Source organism: Stegostoma tigrinum, chromosome 12 (assembly GCF_030684315.1).
Source record: "Stegostoma tigrinum isolate sSteTig4 chromosome 12, sSteTig4.hap1, whole genome shotgun sequence".
In the NCBI taxonomy this organism is placed as follows: Eukaryota; Metazoa; Chordata; class Chondrichthyes; order Orectolobiformes; family Stegostomatidae; genus Stegostoma; species Stegostoma tigrinum.
Genome location: NC_081365.1, coordinates 9,443,963 through 9,459,067, shown reverse-complemented (window position 1 = coordinate 9,459,067; position 15,105 = coordinate 9,443,963). Strand labels below are relative to the sequence as shown.

General features: G+C 43.6%; 1 protein-coding gene across 1 annotated transcript in view; it reads left to right on the top strand.

The window, feature by feature from the left end:
* Positions 1-294: 294 nt before the first annotated feature.
* The window catches only part of tmprss15 (transmembrane serine protease 15), a 103,182-nt gene continuing 88,371 nt past the window's right edge, over positions 295-15,105 (top strand). Inside the window, exons 1-3 of the mRNA XM_048540111.2 lie at positions 295-669; positions 2,771-2,910; positions 3,314-3,381. Coding sequence (XP_048396068.1) covers positions 531-669; positions 2,771-2,910; positions 3,314-3,381 — 347 coding nt within the window. The 5' untranslated portion in view covers positions 295-530. The remainder of the gene's footprint in view (positions 670-2,770; positions 2,911-3,313; positions 3,382-15,105) is intronic.

The window sequence follows — 15,105 nt, the reverse complement described above, 5'->3', positions numbered from 1 at the left end:
AGAAATCTCCTCCCTTGCCTCCTTCAATTACCTGGCATTGGGCAGGCTGAACGGGCTGAATGGTCTGCGTCTGCTCCAATTTCTTTTAATCTTATCTTTATGGAAGCTTGCTATGGGTAAATTGGGTGCTACATTTCCTGCAAAAATGACTACACCTCACAATAAAAGCTTTGCACTCATGGTGAAAGGTTTATGAGGCATCAGAGTGAACATTGCGTAAATCATTTTACTGCTTCCCAGTATCATAACAGGTAGCTGATATTTAACATTTTACAACTTTCTTTAGACAGGAGATTGAAGAAGTGGTTGCCTCTTGAAGTGTTATGCTTCAATGACCAAACATATCATGCAATTAAATCTCATTTAGAGTGTATCGATCAGCATGAACGTGACAGATTAAAGTTGTCGACAACTACAAACTGGTTGCTATAAGTCACTTGAATAGTTTCTTTTTATTTGCAAAGTCGCAGTCTTCTCTCTTCATACCACTGGGACGCAGTTTACGTGGAAGTGCCTGCAGCATTTACCAGATGTCTGGCTGCTTAAAAAACTTCAGAAAACTCAGCTCATTCGAAATGATGCTCATTGAGTGCTTCCTCCTTCTGCTGGCTCTTTGTGTTGGGTTACTAATCTTCAGCTGGCTTGCAATCAGGCAACCCAAGGCCCTCGGTGAGTTTGCTTTAAATCTAATTGACATTACTTGTTAAAAGAACAGCATCTGAAAGCGACATTTAATCTTTGTAGTGTAGTGACTCAACTTAAAGTGGCACCTCATCCCCTCACTCCTATAAAATCCCAATCCCTGGTGGGTCGCAAGACCCTTCTCCACTGAACACTAACAGCAGCAATCCCCGTTTGAATCCTTGACTGCTGGGGTAACAATTCAAAACAAGGGACAAATCTACATCGAAACAGGAGAAGGCCAATCAGCTTCTCGAGCCTGTACTGCTATTCAATGAGATCACAGCCTATCTAACTCCATATACTTGCCTTTGGCCCATATCCATTAAAACCTTTGCTTAAGTAAACTTATCAATCTTGGATTTAAAATTAACTACTGATCCAGCATCAACGGCTGTTTGTGGAAGAGATATCCAAACCTCTACCGCTCTTTGTGTATAAAGGTTTAGGAGAGGTGATGGCCTTGTGGCATTGTGGCTAGTCTATTAATCCAGAACATCAGCTAATGTTATGGGGATGCCGATTCAAATCTCACTTTGTCAGATGGTATAACTTGGAACCCAATAAATAAAATCTGGAAATAATGATCTAATCACGACAATGAAACCTTTGTCAATTGCTGTAAAAACCCATGTGGCTCATTAATGTCCATCAGGGAAGGGAACTGCCATCCTTATCTGGTGACTACACGTGACTCCAGACCCACAGTAACGTGGTTGATTATTAGAGATAATGGGAACTGCAGATGCTGGAGATTCCAAGATAATAAAATGTGAGGCTGGATGAACACAGCAGGCCAAGCAGCATCTCAGGAGCACAAAAGCTGACGTTTCGGGCCTAGACCCGTTGATTATTAGTTGCCCTCTGAGCAGTTAGGGATGGGCAATAAATGCTGCCCTAGCCAGAGACACCAGCATCCTGTGAGTGAATAAAAACAAATTAGTGGAATTGTATGAAGGATGTGAATGCAATAGAGAGACTGTGGAAGCAATTCACAAGAATGGTTTCAGGAATGAGGAACTTCAGTAACGAGGGAGATGGTTCTACTTGTTGCAGGTCAGTACTCTCTGCTCCAGGACATCTCAGCAAGAGTTCCTTGGGTAGTATCATAGGCACAACTATCTTCAGCAGCTTCATCAATGACCTTCTCTCTATCATCATGTTTGTCAATGATTGCACAACATTCAACACAATTCTTAACTCCTCAGGTTTTGAAGCAGCCTATGTCCAAATGCAATAAGACCCGGACAACATTCTGGCTTGGGCTGATATGTGGCAAGTAACATCCAGGCCATGCAAGTGCCAAGAAAATGACCACCTCCAACAAGAGAGTAATCAGCCACTGCCCCATGCCATTCTATGGCATTATTATCACTGCATACTCTGCTGATCATTGTGGGGATCACCACTGACCAGAAATATAACCAGACCAGTCCTTAAAAACTATGCTGCCAGACCAGGTCAGACGCTGAGAATTCTGCACTGTGTAACTTGCTACCTGACTCCTCAAAGCTTGTTCACCATTAACAAGGCACACATGTAATGGAATGCTCTCTGACTGCTTGGATGTGTGCAACTCCAACAGCCGCGTCCAGGTACGAAGCAGCTCGTTTGATTGACACCGGATCTAAAATCTTCAATATTCACTCCTTCCACCATAGACATGTACTAGCAGCAGTGTATACTATTTACAAGATGCAATATGACAACTTACCTGGGCACCTTTGACAGCACCTTCCAAATCCGTAATGTTTGCCATACAGAATGAAAAGGGCATGTGATATGTGGGAGCACCACCACATAAACTTCCCCTTCAAACTGCGTTATAACTTGAAAATATTTTGTCATTCCTTCAGTCACTGGTACAAAATCCTGGAATTTTCTTCCTAACAGCACTGTGAATCTACCTACCCATCATACACTGCAATTGTTCATCAAGGCAGCTCATCACCACCTTCTCCATGACAATTAGGGATGGGAAGTTAGTGCTGGATAAGCCAGCTAATACCCTGTGATTGAATAAGAAAAAGATGTGATGCATGTTCTCACTTTATTTGGGCTGTTTAATTTGATCTTATTTTATTCACAGATATCCACAATGTGACCAACCAGTCTTCCCAAGTCTCAAGTGGGTCCTTTAAAATTACCCAAGGAGCCTCATACACGACAACGTTACAGAACAAATCCTCACTACAATTCAAGGCACTTGCCTTTGAAGTCGAACACCTGGTATGGGAGATCTAGCATTCATTAAATTCTTTAAATCTTGAGTTAAAGTTCCATGGGAAGCAAAGGAGAGTATTGAGTCTTATTTCGATGAACAAGTAGTGAATACATCAATCAGCCTCTCATTCAAATGCAACTTAATTTAACTTTCATTGAGAGTAATATTTTGAAGTACAATACGTGAGTAATTTGAGACTTTATGGTGAGTGTGGAACATGAAAGGAGGAATGACCAATTTGAATAAACAGTTCTCAAAATTTTCCTGTCATTTTCCTTACCTTATGTTTTGGTCTGTTGTAACCTAATTAATACAAAATGTTGTTAAATATTGTGATCTGTTGCCAATGTATAGATGCAGGAACTGAGCAAAAATTGTGTGGTGTAACGCACATTTTGGTATTTGTAGGTTCAGAAAATATTCATGCAGAGCGAACTTCGTGACCAATACAAAAACTGTGAAGTTTTACAATTCAAGTAAGTGACTCTCTGGTAACTTGACATTTGAGTACTGCTAAAAAAAAAGACAGATTTTTTTCAACATTGCACTCATCAGAACAATTCACAAGAATACCAATATGAAGGGTAAACAACATTTAAACTGTGGCTATGTTCGTTGTCTTACAAGCAGACTAAAGTTGCTGCAGCTGCTGAATTTGTTAAGTTCAATGAATTCACTGCAGATGTCTGAGTGGTGAATCAGCTAGAAATCTTAAGTGGACTCACAGACACTGCATCAGCATGAATATGTGCATCCAATGTGGTCTTCATAAATGCGAAAAAATCCTTTACCGTACATGTAGAAAACTTACAGAAAAGTGCCTGCAGCAATTTGACCAGCTATTTGGCTACTTGTGCAGACTGGGTCGTAAACAAGGTAGAGTATAAAGAGACCCTGCTTTTCTTGTGTCTTGGGAAGCCTATCCATTCATGGATGCACTATCTACAACAACCAACCCTAACGTGTCTATCACACAGCACTTGGTGCTCTTACACTAGTCCAGAAAGAGGTTTTGTTTAGTTGCTTGCTTTTGTGCAGGTATGTCTGATTCTGCTGAGCACCAAGTCCAAGGGAGAGAAATTTGGACACCCCATTAAGAGTGACCATGCATTTTGTTGAAGGCATGGCAAAATCAATACCTTGCTCAAGGGCAAATGTCTTGTTTTCAAAGAGCACATAGTTAGAGACATTTATGACAGATTGACTGGAGTTGTTCCCTGTCTTTCCAAAGGTCTTGAAGAGTGCCGAATATGCCTCAGGTTAGCCTGAAAAGGTAAGGGATCTCAAAGGTTTGAGGAACTGGTTTTGGTGGCTGAGTCAAAAATAGAAATTGGTGGAGAAACTCAGCAGGTCAACTCATAAAGAGAAATGGCGCTAATGTTTTGGGTCCAGCCACTATTCTTCACATTATTCTTCTGGTAACGCCTCCTGCTGAAGGTATAAGTACGAGTGCTAAATATGGGGACGGGTTTCGACATGGGTGAGGGGCAGAGTGCCCAGTAGGATAAGGGGAGGATGAGGTTTGGTAGGTGGGCGGATGAGTGCTCAGAGAAAGACAGGGCCTGTGAGCTTTCCTTCATTGGTCAGTGCATTGTGTATAAGAGTTGGGAGGCCATGTGGAGCTATACAGGGCAACGGTGAGGCCAACTTTGGTATACTGCGTACAATTCTGGTCACCTCACTATCGGAAGGATGTTGTTAAACTAGAAAACATGCAGAAAATATTACTAGAACTTTACCGGTTTACAGGATCTGTACGAAAAGGAGAGGGTGAGGAGGCTGGGGTATTTTCCTGGAGCACTGGAGGCTGAGAGGTGACTTTTTTTGGGTTAATAAAATCATGAGGGGCATTGACAAGGTGAATAACCATTTTTCCAGGCAAAACTAGGAGGCATAGGGTTAAGGTCTCAAGGGAAAGATTAAAAAGGGACCAAGGGGGCAACGTTTCACGCAGAGGGTGGTGCGAGTATGGAAAGAGCTGCCAGAAGAGGTGAGAGAAAGGAGTATAATTACAACATTGAAAAGACACCTGTACAGGTAGATAAAAGGAAGGGATATTGGTCATATACAGGCAAATCGGATTAGTTCAGTTAAGGATATCTGGTCAGAACGGAGCTGGGCCGAAGGGTCTGACTCTGTGTTGTATGAATCTATGACTCAATGAATCCGTTTAGGAAGGAGCTATTCAGTTCAGTATGTCAACGTAGACAGGGCATTGGGTTGTGGAATATCAAGGCCCGAAGGGGGTATCGATGGTGGGAAGAGGTCAGTGCTGAGTTGGTGTTCCAATTTAACAGCTACCAGGGAGTTAGAGTAGGTTTTTAATCTCCTAACCTTTCCTGCATAACCGTAAGGCTTAAATAAGTCAGAACGCATCAAAAATCTCCAACTTTGAGGAACTTTTTTGTAGAATCCCTGACACTGGGGAAATATCAAATTCCCAGGCAACCATAATGCGAGCATTTATTTCTTGTAAAACAATTACTTAGGTAGCTAAACAAAGGGTTAACACAGGCACCTGAAGCTAACTAAGCTCACCTTTTGTGTTCAAAAATTCTGTGAAAGGTGACCTGCACTTTTGTATAGTTTGAGACCAAAAAAAGAGTATATTTCAAACAGGTAACAAGGTGTAGACCTGGATGAACACAACAGGCCAAGCAGCATCTTAGGAGCAGGAAAGCTGATGTTTCGGGCCAAGACCCTTCATCAGAGAGGTTGGTGTATATGCTAGAAGGTGCGCAAAGTACCACCCTTCAATTGTTGATTCTTGATTATCAATCTGCAAATTCTTCTGATGTTCAGGAACTAAGAGAATAAGAGCTATGAGTAATAGCAGCCCTTTAACATGGACCAAGACCTAGAATACCACTGTTAATGTCTCCTTAGGGAACAAAACTCTTTTTGAGTAGGGGTTATTTTGTGAGAGGGATTGGAGAAACTTAACTGCATCAGAGTTGTCAAGGGCGGCCCAATCGGCAGGAAGCTGTCGGAGGGCAGATGAGCAGCACAGAGTGAGTATAAACCCTTTGGAATGGGGGCACATCGTAGCCTTGAAAAACAACCAGAATGACTTCGCAGGGAGGGTGTGACCTGACTGACTGGTAGGAAATCTGCACTAAATTTGAAAAGAACACCGCAAAGAGATATCAATAAATTTAATTCACTGACTAAAGTAATTAACTAAGTAAAAATAATGGGAACTGCAGATGCTGGAGAATCCAAGATAATAAAATGTGAGTCTGGATGAACACAGCAGGCCAAGCAGCATCTCAGGAGCACAAAAGCTGACGTTTCGGGCCTAGACCCTTCATCAGAGAGGGGGATGGGGTGAGGGTTCTGGAATAAATAGGGAGAGAGGGGGAGGCGGACCGAAGATGGAGAGAAAAGAAGATAGGTGGAGAGAGTATAGGTGGGGAGGTAGAGAGGGGATAGGTCAGACCAGGGAAGACGGACAGGTCAAGGAGGTGGGATGAGGTTAGTAGGTAGGAGATGGGGGTGCGGCTTGGGGTGGGAGGAAGGGATGGGTGAGAGGAAGAACAGGTTAGGGAGGCAAAGACGGGTTGGACTGGTTTTGGGATGCAGTGGGTGGAGGGGAAGAGCTGGGCTGGTTGTGTGGTGCATTGGGGGGAGGGGACGAACTGGGTTGGTTTTGGGATGCGGTGGGGGAAGGGGAGATTTTGAAGCTGGTGAAGTCCACATTGATGCTGTTAGGCTGCAGGGTTCCCAAGCGGAATATGAGTTGCTGTTCCTGCAACCTTCGGCTGGCATCATTGTGGCACTGCAGGAGGCCCATGATGGACATGTCATCTAAAGAATGGGAGGGGGAGTGGAAATGGTTTGCGACTGGGAGGTGTAGTTGTTTGTTGCGAACCGAGCGGAGGTGTTCTGCAAAGCGGTCCCCAAGCCTCCGCTTGGTTTCCCCAATGTAGAGGAAGCCACACCGTGTACAGTGGATGCAATATACCACATTGGCAGATGTGTAGGTGAACCTCTGCTTAATGTGGAATTCCATCTCGGGGCCTGGGATAGGGATGAGGGAGGAGGTGTGGGGGCAAGTGTAGCATTTCCTGCGGTTGCAGGGGAAGGTGCCGGGTGTGGTGGGGTTGGAGGGCAGTGTGGAGTGAACAAGGGAGTCACGGAGAGAGTGGTCTCTCCGGAAAGCAGACAGGGGTGGGGATGGAAAAATGTCTTGGGTGGTGGGGTCGGATTGTAGATGGCGGAAGTGTCGGAGGATGATGCGTTGTATCCGGAGGTTGGTGGGGTGGTGTGTGAGAACGAGGGGGATCCTCTTTGGGCGGTTGTGGCGGGGGCGGGGTGTGAGGGATGTGTTGCGGGAAGTGCGGGAGACGCGGTCAAGGACGTTCTCGATCACTGTGGGGGGAAAGTTGCGGTCCTTGAAGAACTTGGACATCTGGGATGTGCGGGAGTGGAATGTCTTATCGTGGGAGCAGATGCGGCGGAGGCAGAGGAACCTACCCTACCCTACCTCCCTACCTCCCCATCTATACTCTCTCCACCTATCTTCTTTTCTCTCCATCTTCGGTCCGCCTCCCCCTCTCTCCCTATTTATTCCAGAACCCTCAACCCATCCCCCTCTCTGATGAAGGGTCTAGGCCCAAAACGTCAGCTTTTGTGCTCCTGAGATGCTGCTTGGCCTGCTGTGTTCATCCAGCCTCACATTTTATTAACTAAGTAGAAATGGTTGAACAGGAGATGTGTTGTGGCTGTATGATGTCTGAGCTGGCTGATCCCATTGCGAACGCAATGACCACATCTGCAGCAAGTGTTAGTTGTTTGAGGAACTTCAGCTCAAAGTTGATGAGCTGGAACTGGAGCTTCAAACACTGCAGCACATCTGGGAGGGGGAGAAGTACCTGGACACTGTGTTTCTGGAGGCAGTCACACCTGGTAGATTAAGTACTTCTGTCGAAGAGACTTGATTAAAACACACACTTGAGGCCCAGACTTCAAGGCAAAGAGGTTTTATTCGTGATATCATGAAGAGTCAACACTGACAACAGGTCAGGTCCGAAGGTTCTGACATGCGTAAAACTGCGGCAGAATTTATTCAAGGGTACAAACAAGTCAATCTGTGGTTTCACAGTGCATTTGTGTTCCTTATCCTAATAATACACCTCTTTTTATAAGACATGCAGCTGTTACAGCAGCACACACTCTCTCCTGGTTCTGAAGTCTTATTTAATCTATTTTGTATCACAACATGCATTTCTGTAACAGTAATCACATGTTTCCGTTACCGCAATCAGCAGGGTTGCAGAAGCTTCATGCTTTTACTCACATACTGCTTTAATTCATTCCTTCCCACCATACTGCTGTGACCTGTTCAATCCTACAAATGTTCCACTACTGCAAATTTGGTCAGATATCAGGGGCAGCAGGGATTAGCTGCAATGGAGGCAGGTCGAGGGATCCTGCAGTCGGAAACAGAGGAGCCTCAGCTCTCGACCTCGTTCAACGGGTTGGAGGTACTTGCTCCCTGTGTGGATGAGGAAAGGGGCTGAAGTGAGGACAAGCCAACTGACCACCGAACTGTGGCACGGCAGGCCATTCAAGAGTGGAGAGCAAAAAGGCAGCTGATAGTTGTAGGGGCTTCTATAATTAGGGGGATAGATAGTATCCTTTGTAAGTAGAATCAAGAGTCCCACATGGTCTGTTGCCTGCCTGATGCCAGGGTAAGGGATATCTCTGATCGGCTTGCAAGAATAGTGAAGCTGGAGGGGGAGGACCCAGTTGTTGTGGTCTATGTCGGAACAAATAATACAGGCAAGACTAGGAAAGAGGACCTGTTCAGAGATTATCAGGAGCTAGGAACCAAATTAAAGAACAGGCCCTCAAGGGTCATAACCTCTAGATCACTGACCGAGCCATGTGCAAATTGGCATAGGGACACAAGAATAAGGGAGTAAACAAATTGATGAAAATGTGGTGTGGGAAAGAGGTGTTTCTTTTCATGGGGCATTGGCATCACGATGGAACATGATGGATCTGTTCTGCTAGAACGGTCTCCACCTGAACCAAGCTGGGATTAATCTTCTAGCAAAAAGGATACATAGGCTGGTCAACAGGACTTTAAACTAGAAAGTGGGGAAAGAGAAGGGTAAATCTTGCCCCACAGGGGAGCAAAGCAGCAGGTTAACATCTGTAGGGGTAGATTCAACTGAGTGGAAAAATATGAAAAAAATGGTTGGAATGGAGAACTCAGGCAAGGTTATTAAAGTCTCCAACACAGATACAAATAGGACAGAGCGTTTGGAAAGAGTTAGGAATCAAATGTAAGCAGACTGGATAAACTAATGACAATGAGAAGAGGGACGGCTAATACAGGACTGAAGGTGTTATATCTGAATGTGCGCAGTATAAGAAAGAATGAATTTGTAGCACAGATCGAAATGGCAGGAATGATGTGGTGGGCATCATGGCTGCGAAGGGATCAGGATTGGGAGTTGAAAACTAAAGATATACACGTTATCAAAAAGATAGGCAGGTGGGCAGAGGGGTGGTGTTGTCTCATTAGTAAGAAATAAAATTAAATCAATAGTAAGAAATGCAGTAGAGTCAGATAGTGTAGAATCTGTGTGAGCAGAGCTGAGGAACTGCAAAGGTAAAAAGAAAACCAAAGTTGGAATTACCTGTTTGGAGGTCAAGGCCTCCAAACAGTAGTCAGGAGCTGGGATGCAAGATATACCAGGAGATAGAAAAGGTGTGTAAGAAAGGGAAAGTTACAATGATCATGAGGAATTTCAATATTCAGGTAGACTGGGAAAATCGGTTGGTCATGCATTTCAAGGACAAAAATTTGTAGAACATCTACAAAATGGCTTTTTGGAGCAGTGTGTGGTAGAGCCAACAAGGGAACAGGTAATACTGGATTTACTGATGTGCAATGAGGCAGACTTGATAGGGGAGCTTAAGGTGAAGGAACCCTTAGGAAGTAGATCATAAAATGAATGAATTTACTCTGCAATTTGAGAGGGAGAAGATAGAATCAGAGGTAACAGTATTACACATGAAAAAGGCAACGACAGAAGCATGAGGGAGATGGGCAGAATTGACTGGAAGAGAACGCTAGCAAGAAAGATAGTGGAACATCAATGTCAAGAGTTTCTAATAAGAATTCAGGAGAAACAGCAAAAATTCATCCCTGGGAAAAAGAAGCATGGCACAGGGGCTTAGAATAGCACAAATGCAAAAGAGAAAGCATACAATATGCTGAAGGGCAGTGGGAAACTAAGAGTATTGGTAAGATTAAAAAGACTAACAGAGGGCAACAAAAAAAAGGAGGGAGAAGACTAAATATGAGGGCAAGCTAGACAGTAATATAAAGGAGGGCTATAAGAGTTTCCTTAGAGATAAGGAGGGCAAAAGAGAAGCAAATGTGGACATTTGACTATTGGAAAATGATGCTGGAGAGACAGTAGTGGGGTACAAGAAAATGGCTAAGGAGCTGAGTAATTATTTTGCATCACTCTTCACAGTGGAAGACATGAGTAACGTCCCAAAAATTCCAGACAGCTAGTGGGCAGAGCTGAGCATGGTGGCCATCACCAAGGAGAAGGTACTAGAAACATTGAATGACGTGAATGTGGATAAGTCACCTGGACAAGATGGACTATAGCCCAGAGTTCTTAAGGAGATAGCTGAAGTGATATTGGAAGCATTATTAGTGATCTTTCAGGAATTGCTAGAGGCAGGGATGGTCCCAGAAGACTGGAAAATCGTTAACGTGACATCCCTGTTTAAAAAAAGAGTAAGGCAAAGATGGAAAATTACAGGCTGATTAGCCTAACCTTGGCCATGGGTAAGATTTTAGAGTCCATTGTAAAGGATGGGATTTCTGAATACTTGGAAGTGCATGGTAAAATAGGGCAAAGTCAGCATGGTTTGATCGAGGAAGATCATGCCTGACAAATCTGCTAGACTTCTTTGAGGAAGTAACAAGCAGGGTAGGCCAAGGAGGTCCAATTGATGTTATCTACCTGGACTTCCAGAAGGCCTTTGACAAGGTGCCACACAGAAGGCTGCTGAGTAAGATAGGGGCCCATGGTGTTGGAGCAGGGTGCTTGCATGGCAGAAAGCAGAGAGTGGGCTTAAAAGGGCCTTTCTCAGGATGGCAGCAGGTGACAGGTAGTGTTCCAGTGCAGAGTCACTGTTGGTGCCACAACTTTTCACTTTATACATTAATGATCTAGATGAAGGAAGTGAGGGCATTCTGGCGAAGTTTGCAGATGATACAAAGATAGGTCGAGGGACAGGTATTATTGAGGAGGTGGGGAGGCTGCAGAAGGATTTGGACAGGTTAGGAGAGCAGACAGAGAAGTGGCAGATAGACTATAACATGGGAAAGTGTGAGGTCATGCACTTTGGTAAGAATAGAGGTTTGGGCTATTTTCTAAATGGGAACAAAATTCAGAAGTCCAAAGTGCAAAGAGACTTGGGAGTTCTAGCCCAGGATTCTCTAAAGGTAAACTTGCAGGTTATGTCAGTAGTTAGGAAGGCACATGCAACTTTGGCATTTATTTTGAGAGGTCTTCAATATAAAAGCAGGGATGTGCTTCTGAGGCTCTGATCAGGCCGCATTTGGAGTATTGTACACAGTTTTGGGCACCATATCTCAGGAAAGATATACTGGCTCTGGAGCGGGTTCAGAGGAGGTTTATGAAGATAGTCCCAGGAATGAAATGCTTAACATATGAGGAAGGTTTAAGAAATCTGGTGCTATGCTCAATCAAGTTTAGAAGGATGAGGGGGATCTAATTGAAACTTACAGAATACTGAATGGCCTGGACAGAGTGGATGTTGGGAAGATGTTTTCATTTGTAGGAGAGACTAGAATCCGATGGCACAGCCTTAGCGTAAAGGGAAGACCTTTTACAACAGAGTAAAGAAGAAACTTCTTCAGCCAGAGAGTGGTGAATCTATGGAATTCACTACCGCAGAAGGCTGTGGAGGCCAGGTCATTGAATACGTTTAAGATGGAGATAGATAGATTCTTGATTGTCAAGGGGATCAAGGATTACAGGGGGAAAGCAGGACAATGGGATTGAGAAATTTATCAACCATGATTAAATGGTGGAGCAGACTCAGTGGGCCGAATGGCCTAATTTCTGCTCCGATAACTCTGGTCTTATGGCCTGATAAGGCACATATATAATAGGCATTCATAGCCATTAACGTCATAATGGTCAATAGCTGCCACATATCATTATGAAATCATTTTTGCCAACTTAATGAATTGGAAATCAGTTATGTCATAACCAAAAACTTGCTTTTGCTCCAAATTTATCAAGTCAGTCAAATAAAAACAAAATACCGCAGATGCTGAAAATCTGAAACAAACAGAGAGAAAATGTTGGTGAAAATCAGCAGGTCCTGCAGCACCTATGGAGAGGGAAGTAGAGTCAATGCTTGAGCCCAGTATTATGGCTCGGAAGAAGAGTGATAGCCGAGTTAGGTACATTCAGAATACCTCGTTGTTGAGCAGAAATATGTGTTCACCTGAAGAAGAGCCATCTTGGACTCAAAACCTTAGCTCATTCTTTCTCTTCACAGATGCTGCCAGCATTTTCCAGCAATTTTCTCTATTTAATCAAATCAGTCAGCGTTCAGTTCTTAAGAGCTCAATGGGATGTTACAAGAGCATTAAAGCTTTGCAGCTTTAAAGCAGAATATGATACTTCAATGCTTTTTTTGGCCTCTCCTATGGTGGTGCCATTATGTAAGCAAAACCTGTTTTAAGATGGGGTGCACCACCTCATGGAAGATCACTTTCCAATGTCTATCAAGTTCTCCTGATTAAATCAATGACTGTGGGATTGCAATCCCATTTAAAGTCAGGCAGTCTGTCAGCAGATTACACAGGCTAATTGGCAAATCATTTGATGGGCATTAATCTAATGTGTGGAAGTAAAATTAAATGGTCTGCAAAAGCATGTAAAAACAATAATTGCATAATTTGAAATGCTGAAATCCTTGGTGATTCCCTCTGCATTGCACTTACAGATTCAGTGATGAGTCATCTTAATTAATAACCTGGTCACATGAGCCGCATTGTCTGCTTAACTCTATCTCAAGCAGGGCTGAATCTTACATTTTAACAAACTACAAATTGCATTGAGTTCAATAGGGGAGGTGATAATGGGGAACAAATGGTTGGCAGGCCAACTAACAACATGTTTTTGTTCAGTCTTCACAAATAAGGTATTGTGAGCAGTTTTGTGCTAAGGAGAGATGTTCTGGTGAGGAGGGGTTTCAGAAGAAGTTTACAAGAATGGTCCCTGGATGAAGACCTAGTCATATTCGGAGCAGTTGAGGACTCTGGGTCTGTATTCGACAAAGTTTAGAATGATGTGGGAGGATCTGATTACAACTTGTAGCGTACTGACAGCCCAGGATAGGTGGACATGGAAAAGATGTTTCCACTGGTAGGAGAGCTTAGGATCCAAGAGCACAGCCTCAGAGTGAAAGAATGACATTGTCTCCGTGTTCACTCTATTCAGGTCTCTGAGTTAAGATGATATACACTGGAGTTTAGAAGAATGAATTTGTCAATCTTGTAGAAACCAATAAAATTCTAGCAAAACTCAATAGAGTAAGCATAAGAAGGATGTTTGTGATGATTGGGGTTGGATATAGTTCTTAGGGCAGGAATGGAGAGAAAGCAGGAATGGGGTTTGGGAATGACTGGTCAGCCATGACCATGTGTATTGTTGAAGCGAGCTCAAAGAGCTCTATTTTCGCTGTATCTACATTTTTTGGAGGGTTTTGGCCATGAGCTCTAGAGAATTTAAAGCCAAATATTACAAAATACACGTCATTAAGAATAGAATAGAATAGAACATTACAGCACAGTACAGGCCCTTCGGCCCTCGATGTTGTGCCAACCTGTCATACCGATCTCAAGCCCATCTAACCTACACTATTCCATGTACATCCGTATGCTTATCCAATGACGACTTAAATGTACCTAAAGTTGGTGAATCTACTACTGTTGCAGGCAAAGCGTTCCATTCCCTGACTACTCTGAATAAGGAAACTACCTCTGACATCTGTCCTATATCTTTCACCCCTCAATTTAAAGCTATGACCCCTCGTGTTCGCCTTCACCATCCTAGGAAAAAGGCTCTCCCTATCCACCCTATCTAACCCTCTGATTATTTTATATGTTTCAATTAAGTCACGTCTCAACCTTCTTCTCTCTAACGAAAACAGCCTCAAATCCCTCAGCCTTTCCTCGTAAGTCCTTCCCTCCATACCAGGCAACATCCCAGTAAATCTCCTCTGCACCCTTTCCAAAACTTCCACATCCTTCTTATAATGCGGTGACCAGAACTGTACACAATACTCCAAGTGCGGCCGCACCAGAGTTTTGTACAGCTTCACCATAACCTCTTGGTTCCGGAACACGATCTCTCTATTAATAAAAGCTAAAACACTGTATGCCTTCTTAACAGCCCTGTCAACCTGGGAGGCAACTTTCAAGGATCTGTGTACATAAACACCGAGATCTCTCTGCTCATCTACACTACCAAGAATCTTACCATTAGCCCAGTACTTTGCCTTCCAGTTACTCCTACCAAAGTGCATCACCTCACAGTTGTCTACATTAAACTCCATTTGCCACCTCTCAGCCCAGCTCTGCAGCTTATCGATGTCTCTCTGCAACATACAGCATCCTTCGTCACTATCCACAACTCCACCAACCTTAGTGTCATCTGCAAATTTACTAACCCATCCTTCTACGCCCTCATCCAGGTCATTTATAAAAATGACAAACAGCAGTGGACCTAACACCGACCCTTGTGGTACACCACTAGTAACTGCTCTCCAGGATGAACATTTCCCATCAGCTACCACCCTCTGTCTTCTTTCAGCAAGCCAATTTCCGATCCTAACTGCTATATCTCCCACAATTCCATTCCTCTGCATTTTGTACAATAGCCTATTGTGGGGAATCTTATCGAACGCCTTGCTGAAATCCATATACACCACATCAACCAGTTTACTCTCATCTACCTGTTTGGTCACCTTCTCAAAGAACTCACTAAGGTTTGTGAGGCACGACCTTCCCTTCACAAAACCGTGCTAACTATCCCTAATCCATTTATTCTTTTCTAGATGATTACAAATCCTATCCCTTATAACCTTTTCCAACACTTTACCAACAACTGAGGTAAGGCTCA